At 26.2% G+C, this 22,714-nt stretch overlaps 1 protein-coding gene across 4 annotated transcripts in view; it reads right to left on the bottom strand.

Moving 5' to 3' along the window:
- The window catches only part of LOC119677503 (nuclear receptor coactivator 7-like), a 116,248-nt gene that overhangs the window by 50,771 nt on the left and 42,763 nt on the right, over positions 1-22,714 (bottom strand). For 2 of the 4 annotated variants that reach the window (XM_038088871.1, XM_038088872.1), the window contains exon 4: positions 4,742-4,813. The exons of the other annotated variants lie outside the window; for them this stretch is intronic. In XM_038088871.1, coding sequence (XP_037944799.1) covers positions 4,742-4,813 — 72 coding nt within the window. The remainder of the gene's footprint in view (positions 1-4,741; positions 4,814-22,714) is intronic. 4 annotated transcript variants of the gene reach the window in all.

Genomic DNA, 22,714 nt, shown 5'->3' with positions numbered 1-22,714 from the left:
TGATATAAAAATAGTTTAATTGGGGTTATTTCTCATTAAGTAGCTTATCAAATTACACAAAATTTATTGAAATCAGATATAAAGTAATAATTAATAATTTTTAAATTGTTAGTCATATAAATAATTTATGTCCATGGATTTAATTATATCAAAATAAAAAATTTTAGTTTAAGTAATTGATAACAATTAAGTGCAATCAAACCCAGACAAGACGCAATGTCAATAAACTCAGTAGTCAATTATAAATATTTTATAGTCATAATAGTCTTAATCTGATATATTATTATTTAAATAATTTCAAACTAATTTCTAGCAATTCATCTTATATAATGATATACATTTTCAATTATTTCGATTTAAAATAAAGAAAAGTTAAGTTCAGCGTTTGTTGTTATTGTAATACTCTTTGACCAGATAGTTATGTGAGAAATTATATTTTCTAATATATTAATTATTTATACATTTTATATTTATTATAATAATTATATTAGTTAAATATATTATTATTTTCTATCAGTTATTTACGCTGTATGTATTAGAAATTTTGGCTTGAAATTTAATTCAATAAAATTTATCAAATTTAAAAATTTAGACTCATTTTCTGTTATTTATGCAAGAGGTTTATCATATAATCTGCTCATGGAGTAACCAAGCACAAATTTAAGGCTGGCTTAGTGCATATATTACTTGCGGCAAAAATGTCTGGTGCCATTACTCTGTTGCATTAGATCCTATAGTGGCGTTATATGTGCATCTGCTTACAGTTTTAATCGCTCAAGCAACAGAATAGTGGCATTAAGCGTTTTTTGCTGCTATACAATCCCGGGCCCGAGGTAAGGTATGCCTGTTATTAAAGGCGACTAAAATCCCGGTACCACACCGACACTTATGCAGGGAGTGTGCATGGTAGTAAGTGACACGGCACTTGCAACACTCGATCGGAGGTGTAAATCCGGTACTACGGGGGTAAGTGACCCGCAGCTTCGGCTGTGCTAATCAGTTGAGGTCGCACTCGTAGTAACTGTGGTTAATACCCAAACTTACGAGGGAAGAATGTTAAATTTTTGTTCACATTCGGTGTGGAGTTGCGTGTTCACCACCGGGTGCTAAAAACCCACATTGTAGCAGAGGTTTAAGATGGGCCTCGCATTGTACCACGATGGAAGTTATGTCTTGTATGCATCTCTTCATTGGTATCGACGACATTTCTAAGGAGATTCCAATGGGACGTTGATAGATGCTTTGTATTAATACACGTGTTTTTGAACACCGTATTGTTAAGCCTCTAGGATATAGAACGTTAAGTTAAACAACAAGACATTATAGTCAAGCCTAATAAACGCTAAATAATGTTAAATATTAATAGTATAGGAATAGGAATAGTTTATCTACTGATGGATAGTCAGACGAATATCATTAAATCCATTAATCTCGTCTTGTTAATTATATATGTATACGTACAATACATTCAGTATATAAACATTAAAAAAATTCTCAATTAGTCAAATTTTATTTTAATTACTTCCAAACGTATGCCATACATCAAATTTTATTTCATAAACTGACTAAGATATAGCCATTATTGCGTTAAAACGAGTTTTAAGAAGAAATAATTTCACGAGACTATATCAAATGAGTACGGTGATTAGTTATTCACATTCGTTATGATGTCTACTGAAAACTATTATAAAATGTAGTAGTTTTTAAGTGCTATTTGTATATTATAAGTATGAATACTTTCTAGATCGAATTTACTTTATATAATCTCCGATGTTTTCTTCACTATATAGCGCTGGGTCATTTGATATCAATTATCTCCCTCCTAGTCGTGTAGTATTCTTTGTTAAAATATTTTTAGTGAATGGCATATTGAAGTGTTACCCATATTACTTTAATGACTTTATATTCTTTCAGAATTTTATGAGGTTTTCCATATCAACTTCTGATTGTTGATCTGTCTTCTAAAAAATGGTTTTCAGAGATTTGTGTTATTTATATAAATTATATTTCGTTTACTTTTTTTGTTTTTTGCCTAGTTTATATTAACTTATTTGGTCTGATTGCATTTTTATATTATATATTTTAATATTTTGTTTTTTTTTGTTTAATTTAATTTTATTCTTGTTTAAAATTATTTTATAATTTAATAATTGCATTTTGGTTGCACATTAATCGTATATTTTTAAACCTACGCATTACACACAACTGACATTGCCGTAAGACAAGTAATGCTACTATATTTAGCTACTGAATTTAACCTAACCACTTCAATTGTAGATAAAAATCTTTCAATGCTATTATCAATAATTGAAGTTATTAAATACAAAAGTCATAATATTTCGAAAATATATTAAATAAATTGATATATGTACACTCTGAAGCAGTAATTTTCAAGAGCTGACAACTTTAATTATAGTTTATCAAACAAATAAAACAACAAGTTAAACATATTCAGTAAAAAATCTACTTAAAGATTGTTAATCACTTAATTTGCGAAAAAAGTTGATAATTGGAACAGTGCCGCTTCTGAGTTGATATTGATTGAGAATTATATTTATTAACCTTCGATTTGATAAAAACTTTGGATAGGTTTAGTTAGTCAGACGTTTATCTATTGCTACTTAAGTTGTTTAAGGTGAAGTACCTATTCTCAATAATGCACTGATTTATGCACTTCTAAAATTAAATTAAAAAATTAACTACTTAATATAGTCTCAATTAAAAGTATTGTACTCATTGATTTCAAGTGAAATGATTAATCTGATTTAATAATGATCTCACTTCAATAATAACTTTTTTAAAAGAATTATTATAATTCTTAAAGCTGTTTCTCTGCTGATTGCTATATATGTATAATAAATTTATAATTTTATTAAAATAAAGATCATTCACTAATGTATGTATTTCGATATTACTTAGTGTGCAGTGTACAGTAGATTGTAGATTTGCAAAAAGAATTATCCGCCCTTAGTTACATACTGATTTTCTCTTGTTTATACACAGATTAACAAGGCATAATTACTTATTACCAAGCTGTGATAGATAAGTTATTTGATTAATTTCCTTCGGGATATTAATTATTAAATACACTAACTGATCACTTAATTAAAATATCAAACTTTTGTTTTCAAGACTATTGCTAATCGCCAGCTTCGGGCATTTAACTGTTGTTTTTGGGAATTTTTGGAATTAATAGCATTTCCAGAATATATATTTTGTTCTATATTATATATTTATTATATGTTGATGTAATATATTAACATTGCACAGATCTGGTTAATGTTTGATGTTAACACAATGTAAAACCGGTGATGCATTGGCTTATCATTTTTAATATATGGTTTATGTCCAGACATCTTTCAATCATTCTGTATCTTTCCACCACACATTCTGTATTAGATATACCCTATTTTCATCTTTACAATTCAGCTATTTAAAATACAGTCTATTGGAAATTTCTTTCTATTTAATTTTAAATTTGGTAGAGAGAGATTTGAAGAAAACGACCTATAATATAGAAGTGGTTAAATGCAAAACCATTGGTGTGACATAATTTAGAGATCCAATTTCCTTAAATGCATATTATAATAGAATTGTTATTAGCGTTAGATACCCTCTATTGTTTTAGGAAGCCATAATAGATGAATTCTTCAGGATAGAAATTAGTATACACGAATTGCGATTGATTGTGAATGTACTAGAAAAATAACTAAGAGGGAATTTGTGTATACATTAGTCGAATCACGTTTTAATTGTCTCCAGATCAGTTGAACATTTTTTTCCAAACAATTGTCTTATGTGCTCAAAAAATATTATTGCAATCACTTTGAATTGCAGAATTTGTTTAAAATTTTCCACATTAGAAAAAGGCACAAAAAAGCGTCTTTACAATCAATTTCGACAGACTTTAATAATTCTAAAACTACAATAGAAACTCTAAGCAAATGCATTGAATTTATAAGAAAAATAAATATAAAGCAATATATTTTTTTTTTCTTTTAAATGCATTTATGAAACATTCGATATTTATTTTTTTGGAAGTATATGTCATTATTTTTCACAGATCATAAACCTTTTTATTAGTTTTATATATATATAAATACTATAAAAAATTTAATAGTCGAACAAAACTATTATTAAAATATTTACTTTCACTCAGCTTTTACACAATTTAATGTGTATTTCATTTATACTATTTTATTAATATTTTAGTATTGAAAAACATTATTTCACATAAAATTGCTATATTAAATTTTATTTCTGAATATTAAATATTATTTTACTCTTCATATATTTGACATTTTTATCACCAACTATTCATATATTGAATATTTTTTGCAACAAAAACTTGATTTCAATTTAAATACAATTTATTATTTTATTTACCTGCGGTTATTTATATTGCTGAAAATTTTTTATTATTTTATGCATAAAAATTTTAATATATCAATATGGAAATATATAAAATGTAATGAATTTATTATAAATATTTGACTAAATATTTTGTAGTATTAAATATATTACTTTTATGTACAAAACATTAATTATTCAAGCATTTCCATGTGTAGTATTTTGCATGCATTTTCATACGACAAAACGATTAAAAATAACAGTAGCAATATCTGAACATGCACAAATATTTACAATATTTTCTTATTAATAAATAAATAATTTTTATTAAATCAAATCAAACGAAATGCAAGGTATTTAAATTAAATAAAAAAAATTGTAATGTACTTACCGGCGAACTGGCAATGATAAATTGTCAACACTGCGTGACATAAGCGAAACATCTTGACTAGCCCTACGTGACCTATATGGGATTTACATGCAAAAATAAATTATAAGGATACAAAAATAATAAAAAAGGAATAAAAATTTTAATTAAAAATAAAATAAAAATAAATTTATAACACTCTAAAATAATTGCTAACATATTGTGTTCTATAATATTCGGCCTTATAGCAAACTTAAATGAGAAATATATAATTATAAAATCTATAATTTAAAATAATCTATTTATCTAATGATATATAAAAATTCATAATTATAATATTAATGTAGATATATATAATTTATATTACTAAAGATATATTGGAATAATATTTCTATTTAATAATTTCAATATAATAATTTTGTAATCATATTAATTTTGTAAATTTATATAAGAAAATTATGAAACATTTTTCCCTCAACTATTTTTTATATAAAATAAAGATAAACAATATATTTAATGTATAAAAAAAATTGTTTGTTATATACTAAATTATATATATACGAAAATATCTCTTCATGGGTAATTTTTTTAAAAATGTGTTTCCACTTCAACATTTCCTTGGTCGGAAGTAATAATAAAAAAAAAAGATTTTCGAAAAAGAATTTTAAATTATAATTAAAAATTTAAATTTTTTTCTAATGAACTATTTATAAAATCATTAAGAGAAGTAGGATAAGTTAAGAACTTTTAATATTAATATGGCTAAAATATTATCTATGGCAAAATTTTTACTTCATAATATAATACAGTGATTAGGGAATGATGTGCTTGTAGAATAATAACATAAAAAATATAATCGTTATAAAAATTATATGAAACACCTAGTATACCTACATAAAGAACAAGGAGCAAAGACAAACCATTGGTTCTACATCATGAACCTTAAATCGAAAATATAATAAATAAATTTCTATATCTATACTTTTCTATAATATCGAAATGAGAGTTCTATTTAAGTTCTATTTAGTAAATTTAGTAAAGAATGTGAAAATACTAAAAAATGTATAATAAAATTTAATTAGTAAATTAATTATATTTTATATATATGTCAGCTCCGTTCTATAATTTGATACCTTAATTCGATTAGTTTGGTTCAAATAATAGTTTATTTAGCCTTTACACCAGCGTCTAGGTTCAAATCGACAATGTTGTTGGGTTCAATTACCCTGAAAAGTCGGAGATACCGGGTCAAAGCCGATTTGTTTCAGAATCGGTTTACTGCCTTAATCTTACTGTATGATGTAACAATTAAGGTGTATCCTTTTTGTATAGAGAGTTTAAAATTAACATTTGACTTGTAATATTTCTTAGTTTTATCAGTGTAATATGTAATATTATACAAAGACTTATAAATTCTTATTGTATATAATCTCTAGTTAATAATGGCTTTACTTTAAGTTAATTTTTTAGTTTACAAATGGTCATTGTAGATATTATGAAACTGAATACAAATTCTTTTAAAAATAATTTAAAATAATTTAACACATATACTAACTTAATCCGTATAATATAACAGGTATGAAAATATTTTTACTTCTTGTATCTTTTTTCAGTTTAAGAATAATTTACAAGTGCATTAGGCGTGGCCCAGTAAGTAATAAAATACGCGTGTTGCATATAAAAAATTCTGCAGTTGAAAGTTTAAATTTAGTTGATTTCCCAGCAGCATTGTTGCATATTTTTTATGATAATTTGCAATAAAAAAATTTAAATTTATTTTAGAAACAAATATTTCAGTAACAAATTTGCATTGCAGAATTTTATTGATTTATGAGCTTTACTTTTGCTTTGGTTAGCATATAATAAAAATTTAATTTCGGAAAATAAAAGCACCTTTGAATAATTAACACATTTTTATGGTTAAGCAAATAAAATCAGAATAAAAAGCATGAAAATGTTTGAATATGGGAAAAGGCCTGTCAAGGAAACCGAGATGCGCACAAAAATCATGTTGCCCACAAATTTAATTGTTTTGGTTGTTTATTTTCATGTTGTTATGTATCAATAAAAATTTCTTAATTAAAACAAATATACAACAAAAAATAAATACAATACATAAATTTTTATTTGAGTTGCAAATGAATTGAATATTAAAAAAGTTTGTATTGCCACAGATTGAAACATATCTGCACGTAGTCAAATTCACGATATCTCAAAGAAAATTTTTTACAATAGAAATGATTGGCTTTGCACGAGTACAGACAAGTATAGTCAGGCTTTTGTTACTAATAAAATTTTAATTTAATTGGACTTTGAAATGGTTTATCTGAAAATAAATTTATACATAATTTGTTGATCGGATAGATTTTATCAAAAGTCGTTTAACCAGATTATGCAAAAGATTTATATGAGTAATTCATTGCTTGTTGATGCGTCATTAGAGCGCAGATACTTTTGTTTTGAAGATGTGGATTTTGATATGTGAACACAATAACTCGGGTTTGTGTACGTGATATATTGCATGTGCAACCATGTATTTAAGTACTTTAATATAATGACGACAAAATACAAAAAAAAAAAAAGTAAATGAGTAATATATTTGACCTAAATTTGTAATTGAACTATTTTTTTTTTGTTTGAAAAGAAAATTTAAAATGGGTAATATTAATATGGATGGATATCAGAATAAATAGATTTATATGTATATATATAATATATATATATATTTATATATATATATATATATATATATATAATATATATATAATATATATATATATATATATATATATATATATATATATATATATATTATATATATATATATATTATATATATGTGTGTATATGTATTTATAAATATATTTAAATTTTAATATTTCATATTTATATGAAAAAATATATTTAAAAATTTTATTTAAAAAAACTGATTTAAAATAAAGTGCACATCGAGTTATTTAGTTTCAAACAAAATAGTTATATAGTGAAAACTTAACAAATGTATAGAATATTTGTAAATAGGTATGTTAAAAAAATAATAAATATTAAACAAAATTTTCGTACTCTTTTTAAAAAAGTTAACATTTTTATGTATTTTTAAAATAAAATAATAAAATTGATATATGCAAGGAGAACATTTTGGGGTTAAAATTTTTTTAAAATAGTTTAGACCATTTTATATTTTATGTAATGGACATTTTTCAATAATATGTTTATATATTTTCAATTAGCCCAAACTTCTCCTCTTAAATAAGTCCCTGAGCATGGTAAATAAATATTTGACTTCACATATTGTAGTGTATGTAAACTTCTTTTAGCTTTCACTACTACTTTTTGGGAAATTAACAAAAGCTATTACTTCTATAACCTCTTAAGAATAACTGCATATGGTATTATTATAGGGATTAAAGCATGTGTTCTCACAAACTTATATTTTTCCCACCACAAGATAAGTGTATCCTATGAGTGACTTTTTTATCTTTGATTCAAAATCTAATTCAAGTGACTTAGGCACCTTTATTCAAAACTACCCCTTTTAGCAGCCTTGCTCAAAAGATCGACACTGAAGTAATCAATTCAGTTAGGGTATTTAGCGACTCGTCGGGTATTGAGGCAGTAACTCGGATAAGGAATCTGATTTACTGTTAGTTATTATTTTGCATAACACCTTTCAGTTAAAAATCTTATATGTACAATAAATAAGTAAATGTTAAGAAGTTTAGACAATTATATTTAATACAAAGAGTTACGACAGTTATTGAACTACAAAAAATTAAATATTTTGACTTATCTTTTTGCAGATTAATTTGACCTAGATCCGAACGTGACTCAGACTTAGCGAGTTTTCAAAATTTATGACTAGTGCTTATTAAAATGGTGTTCAATGCTGTTAAATGGTGTAAGCATTAATTTTTGAACGAACGATTATAGAAGATAATAGGAGATTATAAAAAATATTTTAAATTTTTCTAATTTTGAAATCGCCGTCATAGTCAGCTTCTCAAACCGACATCTTTATAATCATTATTGATAAATTTCGAAATTATTATTTCTAAGCTTAATTGATTATTTTATTTTAAAGGTAATAAGGCCATATAATGCCATTTCGAATTCAATGGTTGTGAATGTAAATATATTATCCAATTGATAATATAACCTAGTCTTAAAACTAGATAAATTTAAAAATCACATTACCGTTTATAAAACTATATAAAACTATAGAAATATATTATTTTATTTTATTGGTAAAATGTATTAAATAGAAAAATTGGTAACGTAATTAAGTATAATTATAATTTTTTAAAATAAATATATTACAAAATATTTTTAATATGTTACTTATAAGTAAATATAAATAAAAATATATAAATTAGCTGAAGGCCCCAGTAGTTAGAGCTATATCTATACATGTTAGTAAACTATCATTATTAATAAATAAATAAATAAAAGAAAAATATATACATATAATTATATATATTATTTAAATATAATTTTTTATAAATAATATTTTTTTATAATTAAAAATAATAATATCTATAATATCTATTCTCAGAGATCTTTAAACTGAAAATTCTCCTATTTATTCAATATGTTACAACTCTTATCAAAAACAGAAATATTTTTACGTTTTGCGTTTATTTGTCCGAGATTGAGCTTTGCTGTCAATTTTTCCATTTAATATTTTTCTTTACCACAAAGAATAACTTATATAAAATACAAATACTGACTATAATTATTTATGACATTAAAAAATAAAATATAATTAGCAAAAAAAATAATTTCTTACCAATAGGATTGAGAACTTTTTAAATAGTTTTGCATTTTTGTTTAATTATTTATTTGAAGTACACTTGCACTCTTAAAATTTTATTTATTTAATCAGCCATCAATTTCTTTTAGTACTAAGCACTTTCTTTCTGACAAATATATTTTCTGTAAACCAAAATTTTAGAATATTGCAAATTAAGTTTAATACTTTGTTTTTTAGCAAATAAGCAGAAAAGTAAATTGTAATAGGCGATATATATTAAAAAATATGGAATGACGATAAAATTGTATAAAAATATATTAAACCTTATTTAAAATTTAATATTATAAAACTTTGTAAGAATTCACAATTGACTTGCATTGGTAACAGCTCAAATTTCAAATGACTGAAAAGTTGATATCTTCAATTTCACATACATCAAATATTTTGGTTGATATATGACATGTTGAGATTTAAAAAAAGGTAACAAAAAGATTGTACGAAGAAAAATGAGATATCTAAAAATATTCATTGTTCTACAAGAATATTTCATACGACTGCATTGAATTTATTTCTATAGTGATAGCTATTCAAACCTTAAATACTTGTCAAATTATTAGAAAACTAATTGCTAGATATGAAGTATATTCATGACTTAAACAAATAAAGTACAAAAAGGTTAATTAAAGTGGCATTTATTTCGCACTAAAAATATTTTTTATATAACAAGTCTAATGTTGATTTGTTTATATAGTGCAAAAATTAACTTGGTACCGAAAATATCTAAGAAATGACATTGTCTAAAAGATAAAGAGAAATGTTTAAGAAAAATTAATTGAAATTTTTAGTTCGTATACATAATTCATTTCGTTTGCACATATTTACACAATATATATGGATTGTAGATACATATATATTCAATCTTACAGCAAAAGTAATGAAAATGCTTATCGCTGTTATCACGTGCAGTAGCTAAAAAAATATTTATAATAACCATAACCAAGAATCTTAATAAAGTTTTTGCTTACAAATAAACAAAACAAAAAATTTATTAAAAACTCGAAAAAAAGATATAAAGAAAAAAGAAATATTTTGCAAAGTAACTTTTTTTTATATTTTTTATATTTATTTTGCATCAATCATTTTTATTTATGACCGTTGAGAAAACAATAGCGCAAAACCTTGTGAGTTTGTTTGATAAGGTTATGAAGCGCGCACAGAAACAGTTACGCAGATACAGATACATTATTGTATATAAATGAATTTGTAAAAAATGTAAAAGTTTTGCTATCCAGCTGATAAAATGATTATCAATATTAATTTAGGCACTTCAATTGAAACATATGGTGCTGCCGACTTAAATGGGTTAAGTTATACAAATTAAATACTTCTGAAGTGGAAAGCAATTCATAAGAGATTCACTCGTACTAAGAAAAGCACTTTTTAAAAGTTCATTAATTTTTAAAAAATTTCAAGAAGTTTTTAGTTTCAAATTTTATATTAATTTTAAGCTCTTTGTGAGCTCAGTAGATATATGTGTTCAAGAAAATATATTATTTTATATAAAAAGAATTTTATTGAAGTATTATTTGCTGCATTACTAAGCAAATTTAATATTTTTGCTTGTTAAAATGACCATTTAATTCATTACAACTAGAAATAAAAGTACTAAATAGTAAGTTTCAAAAAAAGAAATGAAAACAAAATTAAAATTATATATTAGGTGTACCGGTATGAAATGACCGGTTTTTGGTGAAAATAAAACACTAATTATTAATAGGTATTGGCCATTGCTTTCTACACATTTTGACCACCTTTCTGGCAATTTGTGGATACCACGCCAAAAAAGTTGTTCGTCTTTTAAAGCAAACCAACCAGACACCCAATTTTCGACTTCCTCGTAGGAATCGAAGTGCTGCTCAGCCAATGCATATCCCATCGAAGAAAACAAATGGTAGTCGGAAGGAGCCAAATCTGGTAAACACGGCGGGTGGGGTAGCAGCTCCCAGCCAAGTGTTTTGATTGCATCCTGAACCCGTTTTGCTTTGTGTGCAGGTGCATTGTCATGGAGCAGAATTACCTTGCCGTGTCTTCTGGCCCATTCTGGTTGTTCCTCGATCAATGCATGGTTCAAATTTATCATTTGTTGTTCATAGCGACCAGCATTGACGGTTTCATCAGGTTTTAGGAGCTCGTGGTACACCACACCTTTCTGGTCCCACCAAACACACAGTATTGTCTTCTTGCCGAATCGATCTGGTTTTGCAGTCGATGTTGATGGTTGTCCCGGATTAACCCATTGTTTTTTCCGTTTAGGATTCTTAAAATAAATCCATTTATCATCGTCAGTAACAATCCGATGCAAAACCGATTTTCTTTCGTGTCTTTGAAGCAAAATTTCAGAAGTGTTTTTTTGGTTTTCCATCTGTCTTTCATTCAATTCATGTGGCACCCATTTTCCACACTTTTGGATCTTTTCCATAGCTTTTAAACGGTCAGAAATTGTTTGTTGTGCAACATTTAACATTTCTGCCATTTCCTTTTGACCCAAAGTGTCATCTCCATCCAATATCGTTTGCAATTCGGCGTCTTCAAACTTTTTTTGGCGGTCTTCCACGTTCTTCATTTCTCACATCAAAATCATTATTTCTGAACCGTTGAAACCATCTTTTGCATGTTGCTTCTGATAGAGCATGATCACCATATGCCTCGACAAGCATTCGATGCGACTCTGCACCATTTTTCTTCAAATGAAAACAGAAAATTAATGCTTTCCGCAAATCATCACTTTCTGGTACAAAATTCGACATTTTTAACACGATGAAAAAATATGATGTTGTCTGTTCAATGACTTGATGTATACTAAATATATTTCACACATGTCATAGCAAACAAACAAAAAAAAAATAAAGGCTCGTTCACAACAAATGTTCCCTGTTGGAACATTTGTATCTTTACGCTCACTTCATACCGGTACACCTAGTATATCGTATACAGTAGACTAAAATTCAAAATTATTGGGGCTTTAGCGCCTTGAACGGAATGAACGGAATACTGTAACCAGCATAGGTCCTTCATACAGAGAGAAAGAGAGGACACTGAGGGCTTTGAATAAAAACCAAAATGTCTCCCATTGAGTATTTTTTAATATTAGATAAGTAAATCTAAGGAAATATAATATTGAATCTGCTGGAAACAAATGTGATGGCCAGTTATATTATTTATATTATTTGTGACTGTCTGGTTTTGATCTGAATCAGGAAGAGAATAGTAAACTGGAAGTTCTTATCCAGTTTACTTACTGGAAATAAATTAAAAAAATATATAACCGCCTGTAAAACTAAGATACATTAATCTTTATATTTTTTTATTATTATTATTTCCATAATCCATTAGGAGATTAAAGAGTCTACAAAAGTTTTCCACTGGTTCTTATTTTATGTTATTGCTTTCAACTCGTTAAATGATTTGCCCGTCGTCTGCTTAGAAATTTTACAAAACACTTTTATAAGGAGCTATAGTTTAAATTGTATACATAAGTATTAATCATTCAGATAGGTACACCTTCTGCTCAAAAAGTAACAAAAAGAAGATTTTGTTGTCTGTTAACTACTCCTTAAGTAATAGACCTTTTTCAAAAATTTTTTTTGTTATGTTGGTACACCCTTTCTTGATATATGGTACAAATTTTAGCGCCATCTGTCAATTAGTTTGTTTACAGCAGCTGTTAATGTGAGACTACCTCAAGTGCATTTAGCGATTTTTACTATGGAAAATTCTTGTTTTACGCGATTTTTTGACCAAACACGGTACCACTGTCATCGCTCAGGCACCATATTCGCCAGATCTGGCGCCGTGCGATTTTTTCCTGTTCCCGAAACTCAAATTGCCCCTTCGTGGTAAGCGTTTTCAGTCGATTGAATCGGAAAAGAAAATTTGCCGAAGGAACTAAAAGTCATACCTTCACGGGCCTACCTAAAGTGTATGGAAGATTGGGTTAAGCGTATATGTGTATCGCTTCAGAAAGAACATATTTTGAAAGAGATAAAATAAATTTGGAATAAAATTTAAATTTGTGTGTTTTATTTACAAAATCCGAGTACTTTTTGAGCAGAAGGTACACTTATAATTAATATCAAATATTATATAGTAGTCAGCAAATCATTTTTAAAATTGCTTAATTGCTAAGAATTAGCTTACTTAATAAATGGGAAAGAAAAATGTACATATAAAAACGATATTTAAATTGTATGTACCTAATCTAGGAACATAATTATTATTTATTAATGTAAGATTGATTTCAAGTGTTTTGTCAAATTGCAGTACTACTATTAAGTAAAATTTTTGCGATATTGATGATCTAGTTATAGTCTACCGATTTTAACTTAAGTTTATAAACTCCATTTATACATATGTACTTAAATGTATTAATCATGTTTAACCATCATTGTACTTATATAATGATGATTAACATGAAACAGAATTAAAATGAAAGAGGCGTTATTTTTGTAATGGAACCATCAAGCTGCAACTAAGATATACTATACTGCGGCACTCGACCCTAGCCGAGGAAAGGACTACGCTTCAAATAAATATCAAAATGCCTCTCGTTGAGAGTTTTTGAAAATTGAATGAATATAAGAAAGATGCACAGTCACAAACAACGTAATGGTTCCATATACATATTTATTCCATTTTAAACCGTAATAACTCTGTTTGTATAAAACTTATAAATTATCTTAAAAAACGCAATTTGGTAAAACGTAACTTTTATAAAAAAAAATTTTGTTTTATGAAAATAAATTTGATAAGCTCCAATAAATAATAATCAAATGACCAATAAAAATTGTACAGACACAAAGTTAGTTTTAGGTGTATTGTTCATTACCGGAAACATTAAATATATACTAATGTACCAGTACATGCCCAAAGATAACTTTATATATAAGGGTTTTAAAATATAAAGCTAATGTAATTAAAAACATAATACTCGTACAATGAATTTGGAAAAAACGAGTTGAAATTCCAGTTTATATAAAATTACCTTCTTAAAATTAGATTATGAGCTTATATACGATTATCAATTGTTAAAAATTATGGCTGAAATCAATATTATCAATTTTTGATTAGCTTAATCAATAGTAATCGAAATTATAAAGGAAAAGATTTCATCAAAAATAAAAATAATTGCAACAAATTATTTGTACCAGAAATAAAGTAAATAATAATAAACTAGAACAACTTAAAATGAAAAAACCAATCATAAAACTAAAATTATTTAACTTTAAAAATAAAATTAATTTATATTCCATTCATTTGATATAAAATTATGTAAAACACATAATCCTGGGAACGTCCAGAGATATTCGTTTGGTCCTAATGTAATTTGAAATATTTACTGAGACATTTGATGTCAAGGAAAAGTCTTCTCTAGGATTGTCTTAGATTTGCTGATTTCGCTTTTATGGGGATATTGTACATGTATTTATGGAGTATATTTATACTTTTATGGAGAAATATGGGCAACCATATCTAAGTCCAACACATAAATAATTCAAAGTCTTTAATAAAAAATTATAATAAATAATAAATAATAAAATAATAAAAATAAATAATAAAATAATAAAAATAAAAAAAAAATAATAAAAATAAAAAAAAAATAATAAAAATAAAAAAATAACAATACAATAAAACAATAAAATAATATACTAAAAATTATCATCTATATTGTTAATTGGGCATAAATGCTATTAATTTAAATGTGAATGAATTGTAATTAAATGTAATTATTATCTATTTTAAATAGACTATTGATGTATATAAACCTGTATATAAGGTGAATTATGTATTAGTAATAGTAAATGGCATGTTATTACATTAGTTGTCACAGTAAAAAATATTTACAGGACAAAAGACCTAGTAGTTCAGTCTCTTATTCTTAGTTAAATTTAAAATGAATTTTAATGTTAACTCATCAATAAATAATTAATAAATATTAAGTGTTTCTTCAAAATTTATTTTACGTAAAAATTATATATTGATTGAAAGTAGAATATTGATTTACTTTAATTTTATACTCATTTCACTTTTTAATATATTATTTAATATTCAATTATAACCATGGGAAATAAATTTACAATTCCCTAATAGATTTTGAGTATATTTTTCATATCAAAGTTAAAAACAAAAAACTTAGAATTGTTTTAAGGGCTAAATATGAAAGTTCAGTGTATATTTTATGTTAACTTTTAATATTTTAGCAAAATTACAAGCAATAAGATTCATTAACATGATGACCTTAACAGACATTTTTACCATAATGTTTATAGGTACATAACTGCTTCTTCACTATTACAAAGGTTGCAGTATTTGATCATTAAATATTTGTCTTATCTCTGGTAATATCGTATCTCAGCCTGTTTTACGTTTCACATGTTTTTCAGAACATCACTTCTACAATATATTCCTCAAATTCTTGAAGTCACAAACTACTTAAACTTTAATGCCATATGTATATAAAAACTAAATATATAAAAAATGTATACAGAAAGCAAATAAGTGTGCTTCGTTCAACACCCAAAAATTAAGTTGTTTCATTTTAATGCAAATTGATTGATGGCTACCAAATAAATTAAATAAATTGATTGAAATAGATTTCGCGTTGATAACGTAGCAACACATTGCTAAATTTTGAATAAATCTTCAACAATTCAATAATTCATAGGGCATAATAAAAAATATAAACAAATATAAATATATACATTAATGATAATAATGACGTTGAAACTACAGACATCACATCAGTCAAACGCAAAAAAAACTGATTTTAGCAATTTACACAAAATTTTAACAAGTGCGGCTCACGTCTGATCTGTGAATAATGAAGCGATAACGAAAATCTCATCTGCAATATGAATAATGTTGAGATGCTTAATATAACAGAGAAGCAAACAAAACAATCAGTCAGATACAAATTTGGTTTACGTATACGTGAAAATAAGAAATAAAATATACATTGTGACCGAAAAGCTTTCGGAAATTCTCATTTAAAATTCGCGCGCTGTATATTTTTCGATATTTTAAGTTTATGTAGTTTGGCAGCACTGTCCTTAATTACTATGCCAAAAATGAGCGCGATCTGTCAGACAGTTCGTTTACGGCAGCTGTTGAAACCAGTTCCCCTCAGTAGTGCGTTGCGAAAAAACAATGGAAAAAAATATTGAACAAAGAGTTTGCATCAAATTTTGTGTTTCGAACGAAATTTCGTGTGCAGAATCGTTGCGAATGCTACAAAAGGCTTATGGGTAATCAGTTTTATCGAAAACTCAAGTTTATGAGTGGTACAAAGCCTTTCAGGACGGTCGTACGACCGTCGAAGACATGCCGCGTTCTGGACGACCTTCGGCCTCTACCACCGACGAAAACATTGAAAAGGCAAAGGAAATCGTGTTCCAAAATCCTCATGTGAGTGTTAGAGAGATAGCACGAGAGCTAGGCATCGGTCGTGAGAGCTATCCGCCGTAAACGGCCTCAATTGTGGAAGGATAATTCATGGATTTTTCATGACGATAATGCTCCCTCGCACCGAGCCAACATTATCAACGATTTTAAGGCCAAACATTCAATAAATACCATCAAACAGCCACCGTATTCACCTGATCTTGCACCGTGTGACTTTTTCCTGTTTCCCAAACTCAAATTACCACTCAGAGGAACGCGTTTTGAATCCATAGAAGACGAAAAACAGAATTCGCAGAGGGAACTCAAAGCCATACCGGAAAGCGCCTATAAAAAATGTTTTGATGATTGGAAGAAACGTTGGCATTTGTGTATCGCTTCTAATGGAGCATATTTTGAAGGAGATAAAATAAATATTGATGAAGATTAAGAATTTTGCGTTTTATTTAAAATTTCCGGAAACCTTTCGGTCACAATGTATATACTATATAATACATCAATAAAATCGCCATTAAAAAAATTGTTAACATGACGAGCCCCAAAAAATGAAATTTGTTTAAATGCCGGACGTGCGTTTTAAAAATCTCATCTTACTTTAAGCTTTTTAAAATAATGTAAAATTGTAAAGCCGATGTGTACTTTTTGGGTGACTGATGCTTTAACAAGTAATTAACTAATGTAAAATGTATTTTTAACGACTTCTTCCTTAATTAAACTTAGAGAAAAAATGAATCGAAATTCACTTTAAATTTAAAAATAACAAAAATTTTCCGGATATGAGGTAAGAGTGATGATGAGGTGACAGTATTCTAGAGAATGTAAGATATTTGATAATTATGAAAATAAATTCTACTATAAAATAGAATAGAAATAAACAGGGTACCAACTCCCAATGGAGCGGAGCACTACGATCATGGTTGATCTTTTGTTCTGCAACAGACTCCAATCGAACAGAAGACATTCCGCGTTCCGAATAAAAGCCAGAATGTCAGCCGTTAAGGACTCCCTAATATAAGAAGGGGAGAGACCTTTTTCTGGCCTAGTACTAGTAGTCGATTGGTATATCTGGATGCAATCTAGATTTATTGCTAACAAAAAATTATAAAATACATAAACCGATCTTTGCCAGCTCTAATACAATTATTTTTTAATTGTATTAATAGATTAATTGTAATAAATATTTTTACTTAGAAATGATTCAAAAATTGTTATAAACTGAAGTGCCTTTTTTAATGATATAATCCAGTCAAAAACAAACTGAAGAAATGTTGTAAGCAAATCACTATCAAATGAATTTATTTGACTTAGAGAAGTTGAGAGAACACTAACCGCACTCGATAAGCAGGACTAAAAAAAATGTCTACAGTTTACAAACACCTGGAGAGGAGTTCTACGTTAGAATATTGAAACCCGTTATTCGGCTGTTGTCACTATTTAAATATGTAAGTAAGTACGCATTAATAGAACCAATCCGTTGGTGATTGTCAGGGATAGTTGCGATCAAATTTAGTAATTGGTTATTATTTTTAATAAAAAGCGAAAAGCATGTATAAGACACCATTAACTTCTGGTGAAAGAAGTCGCTTCAATAGTAAACAAGATGAATTGTAACTTTTAAGAAAAAAACTTGTGAAAAGAGGCAATATAAGAACTTTATATAGTATTATGAGAAAACATAAAAATAGACTATAATTTATGCAATTAATAACGTCGAAATGGAGTTAATGTAGTGTTTACTATATTACTGATGCAAATCGTCTTCTAATATGTATACTTCTAATAATAATATTCTAACAGATCACGTAATAATGCTCAATATACAGTCAAACTTCCATAACTCGAAATCCAATTTTCTAAAGGAAAGGTTCGACTTATGCAGACTTCGAGTTAGAAAATTTTTTTATTATTTTTTTATTTTTGAAAGAAACTAGAATTGCATTTTAAGATATTTATTTATTTACAATCGAATAAGGCACAGAAATTATAGTGAAGTAAAATATTCAGAAATTAGGATTAATTTAATTAAATTTAATTTTTTTATTATTTTTAGTAAAAGCAGATACCACTTTATTCACACTCTTATAATGATCATCAGTTGTAGCATCATTCGTTTGCAAATAAGAATTCAAAATTTTTAACGAGTCTTCAACTTTATTCTTGGAAGGCTAATAAATAATTACATCCATCGAACCCTCATCATCACTTTCCGTTGCGCTTAGAATCGGATTCAGTAATTCAGAGCTATAGTACTCAATAATATTGTCATCTGTAGGAAAGCTTGATGTACAAATTTCATTATCAAGCTCAATATAATCGTTAAGATTAGTATTGGGAGTTATAATTATAATTACTTTCTTTAAAGACTAAGATACCACTACATATGACGTCATGATATCAAATAGCTAAATAGTTGCAGTTAAGTTTTATGTATTTCTATGTTTGAAAAAACTTTCCAATTAACTTGTTTAATAATGTTGATAAATGCTTTTCGATAATAAATTTGTTTTTATATTTTTTTAAGTCAAACATAAGTGTGTCAAGGTAAAGGATTGCGTTTTGACAACAACTAATATAACACTTCTTGGTAAATAAATACTTGTTGTAATTAAAATTTATAAAAACAAATAAAAATATATTTTCTTAACTATTTGAATAGTCTTAAGAAGCTTAAAAATGTTTAGTTAAGTATTTCGTAAATAAAAGTGAATAAAAGTGTGAGTAATTGAGAACAAAAAGAGTTCCAAAATATCGGGGGCATTGAAAACTTAGAAATGTTGTTCAAATATTGTGAAATTAAACTAAAACAAATAAAATTAAAGTTAATAACAATAAATGGAATAACATGGTATGCTTTAGATATAATAAAGTAACTGATAAATTAATTAAAATTAAATTATTTTTAAAATATTAATGCAGCCTAAATTAATAAAACGTTTAAAAATAGCTCAATTAAAATGCATAGCAAATTATTTGCTATATTTGTTGACTAAATGTACACTAAAATACTAATATAAACATTTATGAAAAAAAAAAGAAAATTGATTAAATTTTATTAAAATTTTGCCGCTGTGTTTGCGAAATTAAATTATTTTCTACGCAAAATAATATTTAATTATCAAAGTATTAAAATACTTTATAAGTCTGGTTGATTTAAGGTAGTCAAGTTTTTATCTTCAAATGCGGTTTGCCATGCTGAATTTTTTTTAATTTTTGTTTAGATAAATTGTGATAAGCATAAGACGATTGATATCAGCGTTCTAAACAGGTGAGTTGGAAACATCATAAATTTCGAAATATTATCACAAGACTTGACGTTGAAAAAAGCGGAAAATTAATGAAAGAACTTATGTAAAATGATAAAATATTTAAATTAGTAGAAAAATAACAAGGTTTTAAAAAAATATAAACAAATGATGAAACACTTGCTCAATTTAGATGCATGTCTGGCAGTTACAAACATTTCTGACGATTCATATAGAAGATAGCTGCAGAAATGCCTTCAACAGAATAACTGACGCTGTATGAATTTATTTCATATTAAGATTTTAATTGTGAAAATCATATTAAATAAACGCTTTATATAATGAAAAGAAATAACAGAGAATAAATGCTAAATAAATAAATGTGTTAATATAAGAAAACAGGTGGGAAAATTATTACTTTAGTGCAACGAATGTTTTACTATTTTATTAGCTATTTTCTCATTTTTATTTTTAGTTCATCTTAACTAACAAAATAATAAAAACTATAGCTGCCTTTATTTAAATATCTTAGTTACAAAAAAAAATTATGAAATTATAACACAAACAGAATAGTATTGAAATTTAAAAATTAAAAATAAAAATATAATTAATTAATTCAATTATTCTAATTATTCTAATTAGCAAAAATGTCCAAGTTCGAATATACAAGTACGGCTTTAAGTCAGTTGGTTAAGGAGCGCTGACTCTGAGTTTCAAATTTGGCAGGACGCGTGTTCGATTCGTGATACTTGCAGCCTCAAAAAATTATTTACGAATAATTAAATAAAAATAATTATTTCCAAGTCCACTGATGATGGGTATTTGGCAATACTCGAAATAGCTGTATGATCACCCAAAAATTCAATTAATTAAAATAATGTAAAAATTAATGTTTGTTGTTGTAGTTCACTACTTTTTTAAAACCTTTTTTATTAAAGTTATAATATAAATACTTTTAATCATTATAATATTATAAGATTTAACAGTTTATAAATTTTACAACAGTTTATAAACAACAGATATACAACAGATTTAAAAAATAAATATACTTTAATTGGCCATATATTAAACAAAAGTATTGGTTATCTGCAGTTCAATGAATCTTTACGTCAGTAATTTTTTTTCTCAAATATTTAAGAAAATCATCGTCTTTATTCGGAAATAAATTTAACCTTCCAAATAAAGATCACAATGGAACTCGTTAGGGGGTTTTTATTTCATGTACTTTAATGTACATTAGTTTTTGGCTTCAACAGTGTGATTATAGTCAATCTTTTCTAAATAATTATGAATGGAGTTTAGTTTACAGAAGATATTAAGCCTTCTAAATGAAGATTACAATAGCGACAGGATTATAGAAACTAAATAGAGATAGCAAAAAATCTTTGATTATAGTGGTGATGATGACAATGTAGTGCCAAGTGTAGAGTAATAGAGTAGAAATAGTGTAGATGCTTACAACGAAACTTATACTAAATTTATAAAACCGTACAACATTTTATAAATTAATATATAATTATAGATAGAGAAAATCATTTCATCTTTCATCTTTGTTAAAAAAATAATAAGAAAGTTTAGAGATTTTTTGACTAATCGATTTTGTAAGACAGGAAGCTATAGACTAGTTAACATGTCAATGTTTTAAATATGCTGAAGAAATAAAAACAATGAAATTGGGATGCCACAACATTATTATTATTATTAATTATTGGGGAATTCCATAACCCGCGACTTAAAAAATTGTGTTAACTCTATTTTTTTTTATAACTTATAGTTAGGCTTTTAATGGAAAAATATGTTCTAACCACATACTAGTCAAATTAACTTAATTATTTTGTTATAGAAATTTTAGCTCATGTGATAAAGACTATATGATAAGCAAGACGTGGCGAGTAAGAATATTTTCATCTGAGATTTAGTTAAAATTTGGTTAAATTAACCAAATTATTTTTCTGATTGTACGTATCATAATACATAAATAAAAGAACTGTACCGGTCATAACAGTCTAGTACAAAATAAAACGTTTAAATAGAGTCAGTATATACAAAACAGTATAGACAGTATAGAATTTTTACTATATAAACAAAGGAAAATGCTTTGAAGTATATTTACAAATTTGATGAAACAAGCAAGTTATTGGTTAATTTTTTGATAATATGTAAAAGATAGAAATCATATCCTAAACAGAAAACAGTTAATCTACCATGACTAATGACAGTTATAAGGACAAAACTTTATGATATTTATAATAATAATTATGCATTCCGTAATTCAAAAAAGGGAATAACACAACAAAATACCATCAATATGATAAAACTGTGATAGTTTTTGTAATATTTATATATGTATATATTTATAAGCATATTAAATTATTTCACTCTTTTAATATTTCTATAAAACTAGAATGGGCTTGAAAGAGTGCTTCTTTTAGAAGAGTTTATGTACTTTTATAGATCTTTACATTAATATTAATTTGTATTTTAATCAATGAAACTGTATAACTTTGAATAAAATAATAAATTTCAAAGTTTAGATATTATTTTTATATCC

Source organism: Teleopsis dalmanni, chromosome 2 (genome assembly GCF_002237135.1).
Source record: "Teleopsis dalmanni isolate 2A chromosome 2, ASM223713v2, whole genome shotgun sequence".
NCBI lineage: Eukaryota > Metazoa > Arthropoda > Insecta > Diptera > Diopsidae > Teleopsis > Teleopsis dalmanni.
Note: the sequence above shows the minus strand (reverse complement) of the source record. Positions and strands in the feature narration are given on the sequence as shown.